This window comes from Physeter macrocephalus, chromosome 14 (genome assembly GCF_002837175.3).
Source record: "Physeter macrocephalus isolate SW-GA chromosome 14, ASM283717v5, whole genome shotgun sequence".
NCBI classification, from domain to species: Eukaryota; Metazoa; Chordata; class Mammalia; order Artiodactyla; family Physeteridae; genus Physeter; species Physeter macrocephalus.
Window position 1 is genome coordinate 38,110,100 of NC_041227.1, and position 15,999 is coordinate 38,126,098.

The 15,999-nt window shown below is 36.9% G+C and overlaps 1 protein-coding gene across 6 annotated transcripts in view; it reads right to left on the reverse strand.

The window, feature by feature from the left end:
* The window catches only part of ESF1 (ESF1 nucleolar pre-rRNA processing protein homolog), a 70,094-nt gene that overhangs the window by 16,124 nt on the left and 37,971 nt on the right, over positions 1-15,999 (reverse strand). For all 6 annotated transcript variants that reach the window (XR_008619384.1, XM_055090788.1, XM_007113174.4 and 3 more), the window contains exons 10-11: positions 9,035-9,156; positions 6,446-6,533 (exon numbers count right to left, since the gene is read on the reverse strand). Coding sequence is in view for 5 of the 6 variants with exons in the window: in XM_055090788.1 (XP_054946763.1) it covers positions 6,446-6,533; positions 9,035-9,156 (210 nt within the window). In the remaining variant the exon portion in view is untranslated. The remainder of the gene's footprint in view (positions 1-6,445; positions 6,534-9,034; positions 9,157-15,999) is intronic.

A 15,999-nucleotide genomic window follows, 5' to 3' on the forward strand; every position in this document is an offset into this window, starting at 1 on the left:
GGGGTGGGATAGGGAGGATGGGAGGGAGGGAGATGCAAGAAGGAAGAGATATGGGAACATATGTATATGTATAACTGATTCACTTTGTTATAAAGCAGAAACTAACACACCATTGTAAAGCAATTATACTCCAATAAAGATGATAAAAAAATGCTTAAAAAAATAGGAGAAATCACAAAGGGGAAAAAAAACAAAACACAGGTAATTTTAATATATAAACTCTTAAAACTCACCAGCAAAATGAAAAATTCATCTGTTTAATGACAATTTAACAATAACTACCTGTAAGTAAAAGTTTAACAAAACCCTTTCTCTTTCTCTAAAGACAAATTTGACCTTTGTTTAACTTTCTAGTTCTATTATTATTAAACAAAATTACTCATGGTAAAACTAGCTCCTGATTAGAAAACTGACTATATTTTCAGGGACTCAGGGACTTCTGGAGACCACAGGTGTTAGATGAGGAGATGCTCTCGTCCTGAACGAGAGGCAGTAACACACAGCAGTTAAGGGCACTTGACTCGGGAGCAGCTGGCCTAGGTTTAAATTCTAGCTCAACTACATTCTAGCTGAAGCAGTTTGTGCTTGTGTCCTTATCTGTAAAGTGGGGATTATAATACTTGCACCTACCTCCTAGGGTTATTGTGAGGACTAAATACACTAAAAAATGTTAAGACCTTAGTTAATGTCTGGCACATGGTGCTATAAACTGCTTGCTATCATTGTTATAATAGTCTGACTAAACATATATATCTTGGGTTCCTTGGTGATCATGCAGATGCTTTGATTTTTCTTCCTTTTTTTGTGTCTGTTGGGAGGGGTTCAGGGAGAATTGGTGTCAAAGTAAGAAGAACTACTCTGAAGAGTAAGAAGGTTCAGAATCCACAAAGACATGTTCTGTTACTCTAGAATGTTATTACACAATCTCAACCTTCTCTGAGCTGCTGGACACTGTCTTATTTGGATAAGTTGAGTTCTGTCCTTCCAAATGCAGAGAAACCAATGGTCTCTAAAGTATTAACAACAATTATTGCTTCTACAGCACTTACTAGGCACCAGAAAGTACTGCTGTTTTATTCCATTTTATACAGGAACTGCTTTAGTCCTCACAACAATGCTATGAGGTAGATTCTGTTATTTATTACAATCTTCACCCTGTGGGTGAGGAAACTGAAACACAGAGAGGTTAAGCAATTTGTCTCAGGTGAGTAAGTAAAGGAACCATGATTCAAACCCGAGCACTCCAGCTCAGCTCAGGCTCTCTGTTAATCACCCACACTTCACCCCTTTGCTATCAAATGTCATTCTCCCTGGAAGAGCCATTTCCATTTAAGATGCATTTTGTTGTAAAATAATAAAGTAAAATTCACAGAACATATAATGATGGCTGAACAACCTCAGCTAATGGGGGATAACAGGAAGTAGAGAGAAGCTTTAGAAGTTGCTCCATGTGCACTAGCCCTGCTGCACTAAGGCAGCTCTGCCCAGCTGAGAGAACACACCTGCACATAAGTGTGGCCTCGTTCACCCCTCACTGCTACCAAGGCGTCTGTCTGCACTTTTAAGAAGAAATATCATTGTATGTAGCCCTTCCCCTAAGTGAGATAGTGCTCCTATCTCAAATGTTTTTCAGGGAATGATGTATCTGCTTTAAGATTATAACCTTTTCTCTGTTTTAAGTATGTGCACGTATTTATACATATAAATATCATCAAGGTTCCACTTTCTTAGAGTCTGACTCCCATACCCTAAGTTTACCTCTGCTCTCTTAAGGCAAGAGCTCCTTTTGAAGTGAATGGACAAGTGACATATGCAGAAGATCATTCTGTGGCTGGGGAAAAAAATTAGGCTGTATATGATTAATACATAAAGGAGATAAAGATCTTCACATACAGCTGTGGGAAATAATTTCAAAGAGCCCACAATGAACTGTTCCGGATTTTATAACAACCTGGTGAAAAGCCATAAAAATAAACTTGAAAGGAAGACTGCAACAAGAGAGGAAAAAAATCTCCAAGATGGTTGGGGCTAAAAATGATATCCAATTTTAGTGTGATGAAAATTTCTTTGCTCATGAAGAATTTACTGTGTGCTACATTGAACTGTTTAGTCAGAAGATAAATAATGTGTAGAGACCCTTTCTGCACTGTTAACAAGATCATATTAGGTGGGCATATCTTTATTTTTTAAAAAAAGCATTTAAAAAAAAAAAAGGCATTTTCCCTTTGGAAAGCTTTCAGACCTAATTTAGTGAAGAGTACTAGGGAAATGAAAGTCCCTGTTCTGAAATGTTAACTTTATTTTTCAGTGAATCTTTTGGCCGGTAAGAGTCCACATCTCCTGGGACTGTGGCAAAGACGACATATAGATGATTCTAATAAGCTGAATATTAACAGAGACTTGAAATCGGGTGTTAGGGTTTTATAGGTAAAAAAAAAAAATCTAAACAAGCCTTACTGAGGCCACTATCCCTTTAAGCAAAAAAATGTAACAGAATACATCCATGGAAAAAGATGTGTTGCAAACAATTGATCTGTAAAAGGAATATCTGTAAAAGAAATTCCATTTTCCATTACTTGTAATGTCAGAGAATTGTTCCCATAAAAACGTTCTTCCAGAGTGTTCAGTTGAGAGCTTCTTGTGAGAGAGCAGTTAAGAGAATTCACTGGAGGGCAGACTGCTCTCTGTACTGACCAGACAGGAGTGGTAAGCCCCCTACCCTAGCAATTTACTCTTCAGCAGCAAGTTCCTGCACCCAAGATCACTTGTCCATCATCAGATAATACAGTCTGTTAATCTTCCTCTGGACCGAGGCATTCTGGCTTTGCTTGGAAAGCCAGCAAATCCTTGTGTCCAGCTCTTACACATATGGATCCTGGCTCTGGCTTTGGTCTTTACAATGCACTTGTAGAGTTACAAAAAGTAAAAGGGAGCCGTTAGGATTCAGGTTCTACCATCTACAACTGACCCTTGTGCAATTCAACCACGTTTTCAGTTCACTCCTCTATAAAGTGGGCTAAAGTTTGGATTAGAGGACAGAATGCATATAAGAGCATTTGTAAACTGTAAAACTACATATGAGCAGTATACTGTAAGCACCCAGCATACTGGCTGAATGAATCAAATATGTGTGCCTTATTATTAGATTTTCATGGTGGTTTATCAAATATCTAAAGTTGTCAAGACAAAGGATACATTCTAATAGGGTATATTTAACATGTGATGTACTTTATTTCACTCCTACTTCTTCAAAAACAAAATCTTATCAAACAGTTTATGCAATTAGATAGCACTAAGCAAATTTTTCCAATACTTCATTTCTACAAGAAAAAATAACTTTTAACTCATTCTAGAAATACATTTTCAAAACTCTCATCTAATATTGAGTTTGCAGTTTAAAAAAAAATAGAAAAATTATAGCAAATTTACAGTGTAGGGGGTAAAAAATAAAAGGAAAAATTAGAAAAGATTTCTAGTACTCATATTGGCTCCTAACCCGAGCCAAACACCAGGTCTGGCATCAGTAAGTGAACTCAATTTCTCCATATTTTGAAGAGTGTGTAAGTTTTAGCTCTGGGATTTCCTAGGGCAAAGGTGTCCTGGCTTAAAATGTCTCTGTCCTGCTCAACCATGGAGCTGAACTATACACCCTTCCAAACACTAATGCTTTTCCTCCTATTTCATGGCGGTTCCTTCGGTTTCATAAACTTTCCCTCTACCTTCCAGGTAGTACCTTCTCCAGGAGGACAGAGTACCTTACGCAGCCTCCTGACCTCAGAGCCCAAACCTGCACCTCCCTCTCTTACCAATGCTTTCTACCCCTTGTTCCATGGTTTGAAATACTATTTAGAGGCTACCGATTCCTAAGTCGGAATCTAGGAGTTATGCTAAATGCCTTCCTTATCCAAATAAACAGATCAGCAAGTCTACCTCCAAAATATATCTAGAATCCCATTTACTTTTCTCCTTCCAATTCCATTACTGTCGTGCTGTCTAGACCAACCATCACCTCTAGACCTCTACAAAAGCCTGGTCTCTCAGCTCTCACCAATGCCTTTCTTCAATCTGTTCTCTTTGCAGGACCCAGAGTAGTATGTTAAGATGCATACCACATCACATCATATCCTTGCTTTAAGACCCTTCACTGGCTTCCCACTGTCAGTAGAGTAAAATCCAAATTTGTCGCCGTGACACAAGGCCCTGCAGGGTCAATCCTGTGTCCCAGCCTGGACTTAAACCAAACTGCCCCTCTGACCATGCTCCAGCCACACTGGTATCTTTCAATTTCTCTGACACCAGTTCTTTCTCACCTCACAGCTGTTCTACCCATTTCCCCCTCATTTGCAATGCTCTTCCTCCAGCTCTCTCTGCCTGACTCCTTCTCATTCTGCAGGTCTCAGCTCAAGCGTCACCATCTCAGAGAAGCTTGCTTTGCCCACCCTATATAAAGAAAGCTACTCTCCTTCTTCCTCCCAGTTATATGCTCTATATTACCCTATGTATTAGTTCCTTTAAAACACTGATCATATTCGCATAATATTCTTATTTGTTTACCTGTTTAGCATGTCTTCCCTAAAACTATAACCTACTTAAAGGATGTAACTTAGCTTGTATTATTAGTGCTGTATCTCTAGCCTAGCAGAGTGCTCGGCACCTGGTAGGCACTCAAAAATATTTATTGATAGAATGGATAAACATGTTGAGATACCATTTTTTAGTCCTAACTTTATCCAAAAAAAAAAATTCACTCTTTTTTCTTTTTCCTTAAAAGAAAACAACTTAAGCCCAGATATAAATAATTATTCCTAGGAAGTATGCTGAAATCAAAAGTATATTGAAAGCAAGCAAACGTAATCTGCATTTTCCCTTGGAACTTTGGATACTAACTTTAGGGAAAACTATTCACAATTTAAATGTGCTGATTCCAAGAAACAAGCTACCCAAGCCACCAAGCTATTTAACTTACTCTTTGAATCCTACCCCGAGTTCTGCAGTTTGACCAGATTTCACATGCCAAATGAAGCACTTTGGAATGAGAACAAGGAAACTATAATGCTTCACATTTCTCTGTTATAAACTTGGTTTCCTGAAATCGGAGGATAAGGCTAAAATCCATCATCTTCTAGAAATGACTGCTCAGGTATGATAAAAAACAGAATATGCTGTTTCCATTTCCCTTTCCAATTCCTAAGAATCTCACATCCTATAATAGGCTTTATTCATCTTGATCCCCTTTTCATCAATAGAATGTCAGTGATAGAAGGCTAAAACAACCAGGAAATAATTTTGAGCAATTTTGACTTTCCTGTTGAGAACTATTCTGGCCCACTAGTCACAAGGGACAAGAAGCAGGGAAACTTCATAAAATCCTTCTTTTTACAATGCCAGCTTGGAGTTGCTCCAGGACCAAGCCTTTGGGGTTCATGTGTGTGGTATGCAGAGCAGGGGAAGGCAAAATGCATGAGAACAAATGGAAAATGCTTAACAGTGGTCCTGCACTGACTTGTCCAAGTATGGCCTGAACCTTACCACACACGTTTATACACACACACAATTTACACATACCAAAAAGGTAAGAATGAAAGCATTCAGGAAAGAATGACTGGTGCATGCGCAATGGAAACAAAGCTCCCTAGATATAGGAAATCAGATACCTGATAGTTTAGGCATTCAAGGAAAAAGGGGAGGAAGCCGGCTTTCAGCTACAATGAAGCTAATAATGAAGCAGAATAAATGAAAAGGGGATAAAATGAAACATAGATGCTTTTGTCTATTTGAGCCAAAAAGCTTTCATACTATGAATGAAACCCTGTTTCACACATGTAAATCATGTAAAAATTTAAAAAAATTATACACATATCCACAAATATATAAACAAATTTATTCCATGCTTTCAATTCTTCATAGCCTGTGCAAAGAGACGTAGAATGGATGTGTTATAAAAAAGCAGTGTATGGGAACATATGTATATGTATAACTGATTCACTTTGTTGTAAAGGAGAAACTAACACACTATTGTAAAACAGTTATACTCCAATAAAGATGTTAAAAAAAAAAAAAATCCAAAAAAAAAAGCAGTGAAAGCACTCAAAAATATGACTTCCTTTTTCTCCTCATCCTATTATAGTCAATTTGTCTATAAGGATATTTCCCAGAAAGGCCTCTCCAGTAAACTGTTAAATTAATCATATTACCCAAAGCTTCCTATAATGAAATTATTTCTTGTATGTACAGGGGGCATGCTGACCCCTCCTAATCTGATCAATGGTTACATCCCACAGGACGAACTTGCTTATAAGCCACTAGGGAGCTATACAAATTCTAGGAATTTTATTTTTTTTAGTGAAACAAAGTGTTTATCAGAAGGAAAAAGAGTATGTGTGAATAGGCACACACAGGCGGACTTTAGATTTCAAGTGAAAACTACAAATATGGGCTGGCTTACCTATTTTTTTAGCTTCTTCGGCAAAGTATGGGTCGTTCATATCAACATCAGAGGGAACTTCATCTTCACTGGCCTCTTCAGCAAGAGCCTTAAAGTTGAATATAAAAATACATACAGTTTATTATGAGGACCAAAATATATAAGCGTGAAGAAAAACCATACTTCTTTTAAAACAAGCAGTTCAATCTAAAATTAGTTTTTTAAATGGATCAGTTTATAAAATAACTCCTGAGTAACTCTTTTGTTTGTTCAACAAATACTTATGGAATACTTAATAAATGCAGGAACTATGTAGGGCTTTTGAGAGAAATGAAAGTTATCAGATACATGGTTTTTATCTTCAAAAATTTTACAATCTATTAAAAGAAGTTATAGACACATAAACAGACATATATAGTAATAGTAATTCAAGATAGGAAGTACCAGAAGAGACAAAAATAAAATACAGACATTGAAGGAGAAGAATACTTTTAGATGGGTGATCAGTGAAGAGAGGTGGCCTGCCTCATCTCTCACCAAACTGAGAAATGGCAGTGATTATCAATAGCTTGAAGTACTGCATTGTGGGTTATCTTTTAAATCATTAAAGCAATTCATCTGCTGGTTATTTAAAGAAAATGATAATGAACTTCCTGTTCTCATCACCCAATTTCAACAATTACCTTGTTTTATCTATAATCCACTCATGAAAACTTTTGTGCTATTTTTAAGCACATCTGTTGGTTACATTTTCCCTAATCAAATCTGAACAGTTTACTAAATTAGTATATTTAAATTTTAAAAATCAAGTCTATAAAATACACAGAACATATGCAAACTGAAATCAGACTAACCAGATTGAGTTTATCCCCAGGAATCTAAAACATGAGTCATTTCAACAAAAACATTTAGAATGTACATTGCTAAACATCATTCTACATGCTGAAGAAGACCCACCAAGCTCTAAAGAATATTCATTTTGATATTACTATCCTTTTAAGAACAAGGGCTTCTAAGAATTTTTTCACCAAACTATTATAATCGATTCATCAGTAATATGATGTTTCTAACAAAGTTTATGAAATACTTATATAGCTAACCACATATTTATTCACATTTTTTTAAACTGTTTTTTAGATCTAAATTACAGTATATCAACTATGGCATATAAACATGTATTCATTTCTTTAGTAATAATTTCTCAATATCAAATTGAAGTCACGAAGAGGAAAAGGGGAAAAAGTATTTTTAACTTTAATTCTTGAAACTCTTCTATATGTGAAGAACCTGGGGAGATGGAAGAGATCTGCTGGAATCACCAAGTCCAGTACAGAGCTGAGTCTAGAACAAACTGGGCACTCAACCAATGTATTTTTAATATTATTGATAAAATGAGTCCAGTCTAAGCCCAATGCAGGGAAAGCATTAAAGCAGAAGATAATCTCAAAGCACCAAATGAAAATCAAAGACAATAGCTGCTAAAGATCTCAGAAAAGAGTGACTACTTTATTGACCCCATAAAGACCCATTTGTAAGTCTTCCAATAAACTGATGGCTTAATAACTTGTGGAATTATTCCATCTAAAAGATATTTTACTGCCTGAGAGAGGCAGCATATCAATGGGGGCAGGGCTCTTACCTCATTTCCTCATTTTACTATTCATTTCCAAAAAAACTGAGTACAACAGGAGTTCAAAAATCACTCCATTGCATCATTCAATTTTGTAGCCCTCTTTCAATATTGCAGCTCTTGTACCAAAAGCACAAGCTTACATCATACAGACAGAAACAACACAATACAGCAGCAAGAGCACTGGAGCAAGAGATCTGGATTCTGGTCTCAGCTTGGCCATTAACAAGCTGTGTATCCTCAGACGAATCACTTAATTTTCTACAACTGTAAAATGTCAGGGTTGGACTAAAACTAATCATTTAAGATTCCTAAAAGTTGTAAAATTCTGTGATTAGTGATACCATCTTAAGACAATAAATGCACTGCTAGAATGCTGCATTTCATTGACAAGATAGAGTACTCTTATTGGCAAAAACCCTAAGTGGTCTCTGCTATTACTAAGGACTCTAACTCTGGAAAGATGTTATCCCTGAATGATAGGAGTCAAATCAGATTTTTCACAGACAACATATTAGCACAGAGAAAATATCCTTGATAAAGGGATCTAATGACAATATGATGTTAAAAGATCTATACAATAAAATAATACTGAAAAGTGAAAAACTCAGCTTGAGAAATGGAAATACAAAGAAAAAATTTCATTCATGTTGAAAATTTCTCTGTGTATACATCCTCAAGTAAAAATGTCTGTATGTACCTCTCTTCCTCAAAAACACAGAATAGAATCAAACTGTCTTACGTCTAGAAATCAACTAAACTATGCATTTTATTTAGGTAGTGCATAAATGTAAAATATTAGAGCAAGGCAGTTTAGGTTAAATGATCCAGGCTTTGTGTATCATCATGCAGCCTTGCAGAAAACACTTCACCCACTGCAGTCAGTGGTCACATTATGAGATACTGGATGCCAAGCACCTGGTACCTTCTGATACTTAGTGGTTGCTCAATAATTATTCGGTCATGATTATCACTGATACCTTTTGTTTCTTTTTCAGTCTTTTTTTCTCTTTCTTCTTCTCTAAAAATTGTTCCCATGGGGTCAGTTTATCCTTTCCTTCCAATTTGTTTTTGACCATCTCTTCTGCACTTTCTTTAAGGCCTAAGAGAAAACACAGATAGGTTAGTTTAAAATGTTATAGCTTCATTCACTTAAAAATGTAATTTACCAAAAAAGGTAATTTACATATATTTACTAGAGTAACAAGATAAAATGCAACACTACAATGTCACAGAGTAATGTAGTATCAATCTATATCAAAGCTATTTCCCAATAACAAATGACAATAAACCTAACCAAACTGAAATAAACAAACCAACTCAGCAAATAAATATATGGTCAAGCCACTAAAGAAAACTCCTTTATTTAAGCTCAAAATTCATTTCTCTGTACTTAATTGAATTGCTTGAGACACTAAGAAAAATTCTGGAACAAAATCTTCTCAGGATATGACTACTAATTAATCTTGGGTAACAAAAGGTAAGCGGTCTTTAACATAATTATTTCTACTTGCTTCTTTGCCCAAGTAAAAGACTGTATTCCCTGGAAACTACAAGTGACCAACAAAAATTGATTAGTAAGGCAATCCCTGTTGAAATGCCCCAGGAAGAAAGAATTCCTGTAATTTGTCCTCAAGAACTCACTCTGTGAATCCACATCTTTAAGATCAAAAGGAGTATCAAGTTCAGATTCCACCTTGTATGTTTAAGTTCAAGATGTTATTCGCTCTTGTAGTTATCTCTCAAGGTCCTTGTTCATTATATTCTGCAGTTCCTGATTCATGTGTCTAGGTGGCTTATGAAATAACTAGAGTGGGGTGAGAAGAAAGAAAAGGCCCCAAGGCTAATCTATCAGTTCATGAAGACCTCATTACTGTCAAAGTAAAGGAAATGTGACCACTGTGTTATCTATCCCCTTTGATAATACAGATGTTCGTTTTACTTTGTATTGTTTTGGGGAGTTCATGGTTGGGTTTGGGGAGAGGGAGTTTTAACATTTAGAGGACACAAAATCCATTAAAAAATTAATGGAATGAATCTAGAGACAAGGTCAATCCAGATGATCGTTCCAGATACATTCTAAATTCTAAGAAAGTGAAAACCATCCTAAGGATATAATAATTCCCCTTTCCCCTGATGAGTATACTGAGACTGAGAACGTTCAGCAACTTGCTTAAGAACACATAACTAGGAAGCCATACAGCTACAATTTTAACTCCTAATTGTCCTCTATACTACTACCAGATACATCTGAAATGCTGGTTTGATCTAAAATAAAGAAACGTATAGCCCACGAATAAAATCTGAAGCTTTCGGCATCAGGTTCCTTATCTGCAAAATGAGGTTGGTCTGGATCAGAAGCATGCAACTCCTCCTGCATACACCTTTTTTCTCCTAAAAGAAAATATATGGTAGAAGTCCAAATACACAAAACAACTAAAAGTGGTGCTTTGGGTCCTGAGCCCCAAAGAATAGCAGAAACAGCTGGAACAGATGATCTCTAAGGTCCCCTCTTTGGCTCTTAAGCCAAGACTTAATCTCTAAATTTCTGTAAGTTAAAAAAGTATTAAGGTATATGCATACTCAAGGTTATGTAGATTTGTTTTCATGACATACTGCTAGTATGCCTGATTTACGGGATACTCTCTGATTTACGGGATGCCAAATCAGAAACACAACTCTCAATTCAAAAATGTTTCTTATAAGAAAAACACAATCACTTTACTAAACAGTTTTCAGGAGAAATGTGAACTGTATAAAACATGTCCAGATCTCTGACTGAATCAACAGATACATAGCACCTTAGGAAATGTAAACTTGGATCCTCATTTTGGAGAAAGGAGCAAATCCTGACAAAACAAGTTGAGTTCAAACAGCAAAATAAAACAATTTATATATTATGCCTGTGGGTCAGCACACAGTCCAGTCTCAAATTTTAAATGCACACTATTGTGTTATTAAATATGATGTTTAAATAATAATCCTTAAGGTATTCTAATTTCCTCATACATTAAGAAAGATTTTACCACTCCAAAATACTAAATTAAGTAATATATTTACAGTGTTTTTCCCACTCGCCAAAATGTATTCTCTGGTTAATTTTTTTTTTCTTTTGCCGTACGCGGGCCTCTCACTGTTGTGGCCTCTCCCGTTGCAGAGCACAGGCTCCAGACGCACAGGCTCAGCGGCCATGGCTCATGGGCCCAGCCGCTCCGCGGCATGTGGGATCTTACCAGACCGGGGCACGTACCCGTGTCCCCTGCCTCGGCAGGCAGACTCTCAACCACTGTGCCACCAGGGAAGCCCCCTGGTTAATGTTAATCCTTGAAACTTAAACTCTACTTCTATCTTGGCATGATGCTAAGAAAGGTGTTACTGTTTCTTTTAGGTGACTAGAACATTGGTTTAATGTGTCTCAATCTCTGAACTACTCCACATGTGACTGGGTCTTGACATTTTTGGGGAACATGGATACCTTTGAATTTGATAAAAATTAGGGAATCTCTGGGACTTCCCTGGTGGTCCAGTGGTTAAGACTCCACGCTCCCAATGCAGGGGGCCAGGGTTTGATCCCTGGTCAGGGAACTAGATCCCACATGCCACAACTAAGACCTGGTGCAGCCAAATAAATAAATAAATATTTTTAAAAATAATAATAAAATGTTAAAAAAAAAAAACTATGGAATCTCTCCAACACTGTACTGGAAAAACTTGCATACAATGTTCGAAAGTTTATAGATCCTCAATGCTCATTTCTATGTAAGGATCCAAATGGCCTCAGGCAAACAGCATTACCAGGGCAACAGAGGTTTAGGGGAACACGGGAGTCCATCTCCCACTATTTCAAAACTTATCATTGACATTTGTAGGTTCTACACCAGGGTTTCTCATTTCAGTACAACTGTCATTTTGGACCAGATAAATCTTTGTTGTGAAGGACTGTGCATTATACGATGTTAAGCAATATATCTGGCCTATCCACACTAGCTGCCAGTAGCCCCCAGTTATGAAAATAAAAAAATCTCTCCAGAATTGCCAAATGTCCTCTAAGGAGCAAAATCACCCCTAGTTGAGAACCACTGTCCTAGACAATGATTAGAAGTCATTTCTTTCCTTCCCTTTTTCCTCCCCTCCCCTCCCCTTCCTTCATTTTTTTGTGAAGGAAGGTGCAGCGTTTATTGCAGGCGCCAAACAAGGAGTCCAGGGCAGCTAATGCTCAAAAAGCCCGAACTCCCCAATGGGTTTCAGCAAAACATTTTTATTATTTTCTTAAATTTATTTTTTTTTTTTGTGCTACGCGGGCCTCTCACTGTTGTGGCCTCTCCCGTCGTGGAGCACAGGCTCCGGACGTGCAGGCTCAGCGGCCATGGCTCACAGGCCTAGCCGCTCCGCGGCATGTGGGATCTTCCCAGACCGGGGCACGAACCCATGTCCCCTGCATTGGCAGGCGGACTCTCAACCACTGCGCCACCAGGGAAGCCCATCAGCAAAGCATTTTTAAAGGCAAGGTGAGCGAGAGGCATCCCAGGGTATGTGATCAGCTCGTGTACAATTCTCTGATTGGTTGATGGTGAGTTAACAAGGGTACTGTCACAGGAATTAACATTATCAATCCTTAGGCATGAGTAGGTCTGGGGGCTATGTGCTCATGGTCATCAAATAGTTAATTTCTTCCATTTGGTGGGGGTTTTAGCATCTGTAAAACAACTCAGGAAATGTGCATTATATACTGTTATCTGCGTACTTCAGAGAGGAGCTAAAGCAGAGGACATGGGGGAGGGGTCTGTCTTGGGAAGGCCCCATAGGTTCATGCTCAGTTACAGTAGGAAAAAGATACTGAGTCAAACTTCAGTCACCATTAGTTCAAGATACCACAGGCTGTTTCTGAAGGAACCAAAAGGTGATATAGATTCTGTTTCAGGACAGGTGATTGGCAACAATTCTCCCTTTCTTGTTCTTTAAGCATTAGAAGTCATTTCTGAAGAGAAGGGCTATTTCATTATTTGTATCACATAAATTACGTATTATTTTTGTTTGGTACTTGATTATAATAATGTCTTTTTTTAGTTTAGAAGTTTCACTGAGTATGCCTTTTGTTCCAACTAGAACAAAGGCAGCTGAAGTCACCTTCTTTTGTATTGCATAATATTTAGCATAGTGCCAGACACACAGTAAGTACTTAATAAGCACTTATTTGATCTGTCTTGAAGGAGGAATTCTTATTTCAAGCCAACTGTTTGATCTTTCATGTTTGGAACATAGTCTCTCCAACAGAAAATGAATCAAAACTTCAGGATCTAAATAAATGGGCTTTATCCCAAAGTGGTTCATCCATTTTTTTTTTTTTTTTTAGGACCTATAGCTCTAAATAATTCATGAAATATCATTCCTGGGAAATATTTTTCTGGTATTTAGTTTGTTTACAACAATAAAGAAATAGTATCTTCAGTTAAATACAGTCTGTAATTTTTTGCCTGGCTCTCACTTAATACACCAAAATAGTAGAATGACAAACACATTGCAATGAATTAACACACCACCATGATAACTTAAAAATGCTTTGTTCTTGCTGTCATCATGAGGTCATTTAAATCTCCTGCCACGGATCACAGCTGTTTATGTTCTAAATTCTTAAAAATATGCCCATTCCAGAAGCTTCCTGGCATATGCACAAGAACATTCTTCAGACAGTTTTAGCTTCATTTGAGAGCAGCCACTACGTGACTGAAAAACAACTTCATTATAAATGTCTAGTTTTGCGCATTTGTTTTTTAAAAATTTAAGCATATAGTCAAGGACTGCCGAATTAGTTAAAAATAACATCAATAACCCTACAAATAAGGGGTGAAAAACTCTTTTAAAAACCAACCATGAACACAGATGACTCAATTATAACAATAATAATTTAAGCACAATTCATTCAGACTTATTTTGGCAGTTTGCATACACACAAAAATTCTTTTAAATATCCTTTCAAAATCCACTAAAGTAAGAATATACATTTCCTCTGAATTTGCTCATTTGAAATTTTGAAAAGTCTTCAAGGTGAAGGACACGAATAACTTAAAATAACTCAACTAGGTACTATGGCTGGTTTTGTTTATAAAAACAAAATACATGTTTTAAGATTTCTGATATAGGCTAAAACTGGCACTTTTTTACGTATGTGAGAACTTAGGATCCATTGAGAATACTTACGAACACTTACGGCTCAGTCTTTATTTATGTATGTTGTATGTTTAAATGAGACCATGTTAACACTCAGTCCCAAAAGTACCCTTTAAAATGTAACTAACTACCATCGCCAACTGAACTCCCAACTTGGAATTCACTCTGGGTGTAACCATGCCCTGAGGAACACTGACATCAAAGGCACCCTTTCAAACTAGTCAGTTTTCCCCAAAGGTGTGGGGAGAGGGAAGGAGACATTTACTTATCCTTAAAGCATATCAGATAACAAAACTATCAATCTTTGTAATGAGAAAGATGAAGATTTGAAGTGTTTCGAACTTGGTTCAAGATTTGTTTAGAACACTGTTCAGACTTTGGTTCATAATTCGAACTTCTGTAAATCCCTCTCTCCTAAACTCTTACAGTACCATATTCTTTTATTCTGCACTATTTATCACAGATGCAATTTTATATTTGTGTGATTATTTTTTTTAACTATTATTAATGGTTATCACCCTTACTAGGTTGCAGACTCCATGACAGAAGAGGCCACGGCTTGCTTTTCTTCCCCCCACAAAGCACATGCTGAGTAAATGTCTGCTGAATGAATGGAAGTACAATTGAAAGGATACATAAGTTAAATTTGTTCCCAACGTTACAGACAGGGAGCAACAGTTCATGAAATTAAAAAGTAAAATAACAACTAGCCTTGGGAATAATAGTAAATAGCAAAATTCAGAGCCAACAAATGCTCCTTGTATGCACTTAATATTGTTAGAATACTGTTATATCTACTATATGGAAACAACACAGACTGCTATAATAAAGATAATAAGGATAAAAGGGTAGTACAGGTAAGCTACTTAGACTGGGAATGGTTTCTCATATAGCATTTAATTATCTTTCTCCTAAAACAGTCAGTGAGGTATTCGTAGAAGACACTCCCAAAGTATGTACTAAATGAAGAAACGTTAATGCTTTTTGTTGTTGTTCTTTGTCTAAAAGCTGTTTCAGTGGGTAGCAACTGTTTTGTATTTGCCTTGAATTTGAGCTTATTATTCTCTAACCTCTTCTGAATCTCCTTTTACTCTCCTGTAGAATGATGTCTTCCATTTGCAAGTATATTCATCTTACTGTGAATCAACCTGTCCCTGCTTCTTAGAATCAAATGTTCTTAAAAAGCTGACTTCAAATACAAGACATTTGGGCTTCATTAGGGAGCTATTGTTTCCTGTATTTGTCTGTACTTTATTTGTATGTTTTCTTTGCCTTTCAAGTAGTTTGTGATCACAATGTACGTAATAGCAAGCTGTCCTTAATACTACAGTAAAATTCTGGCCAAGTCTGATGAAACTATTCTGCTCGTTAATTTGTGGCAAAGAAGACTGAAGAACTACTTGTTCTATTGTTATTTTTTATACATAATGTTTATAGACAAGGTGGAAAATAAATGAAAACTTTAATGAATGGGTAAGATGTAAGGAAACGAAGGCAATTTTTTGGAATTTAGTCAAAATAAGAAAGCTCAAACAGAAATGTTACCCTAGCTCAGAAGTAGGGAGTTTTTGTTGGGGACATGCACTAATCTGCTCTGGTCTAGCATGGATCTTGGGTTTTAATGGGCTGTTAGCCAAGGAGGCAGGAGGCAAAGTTTGGAGCCCGATCATGATGGCAGATCCCAGAGACCACCACCATGAAGCCAGGATCCTTTAGTAGATGCTGCTCCTCCTCCAACAATTTAGAAGGGATACATGCCTGTTTGGGCTTTGGCCAT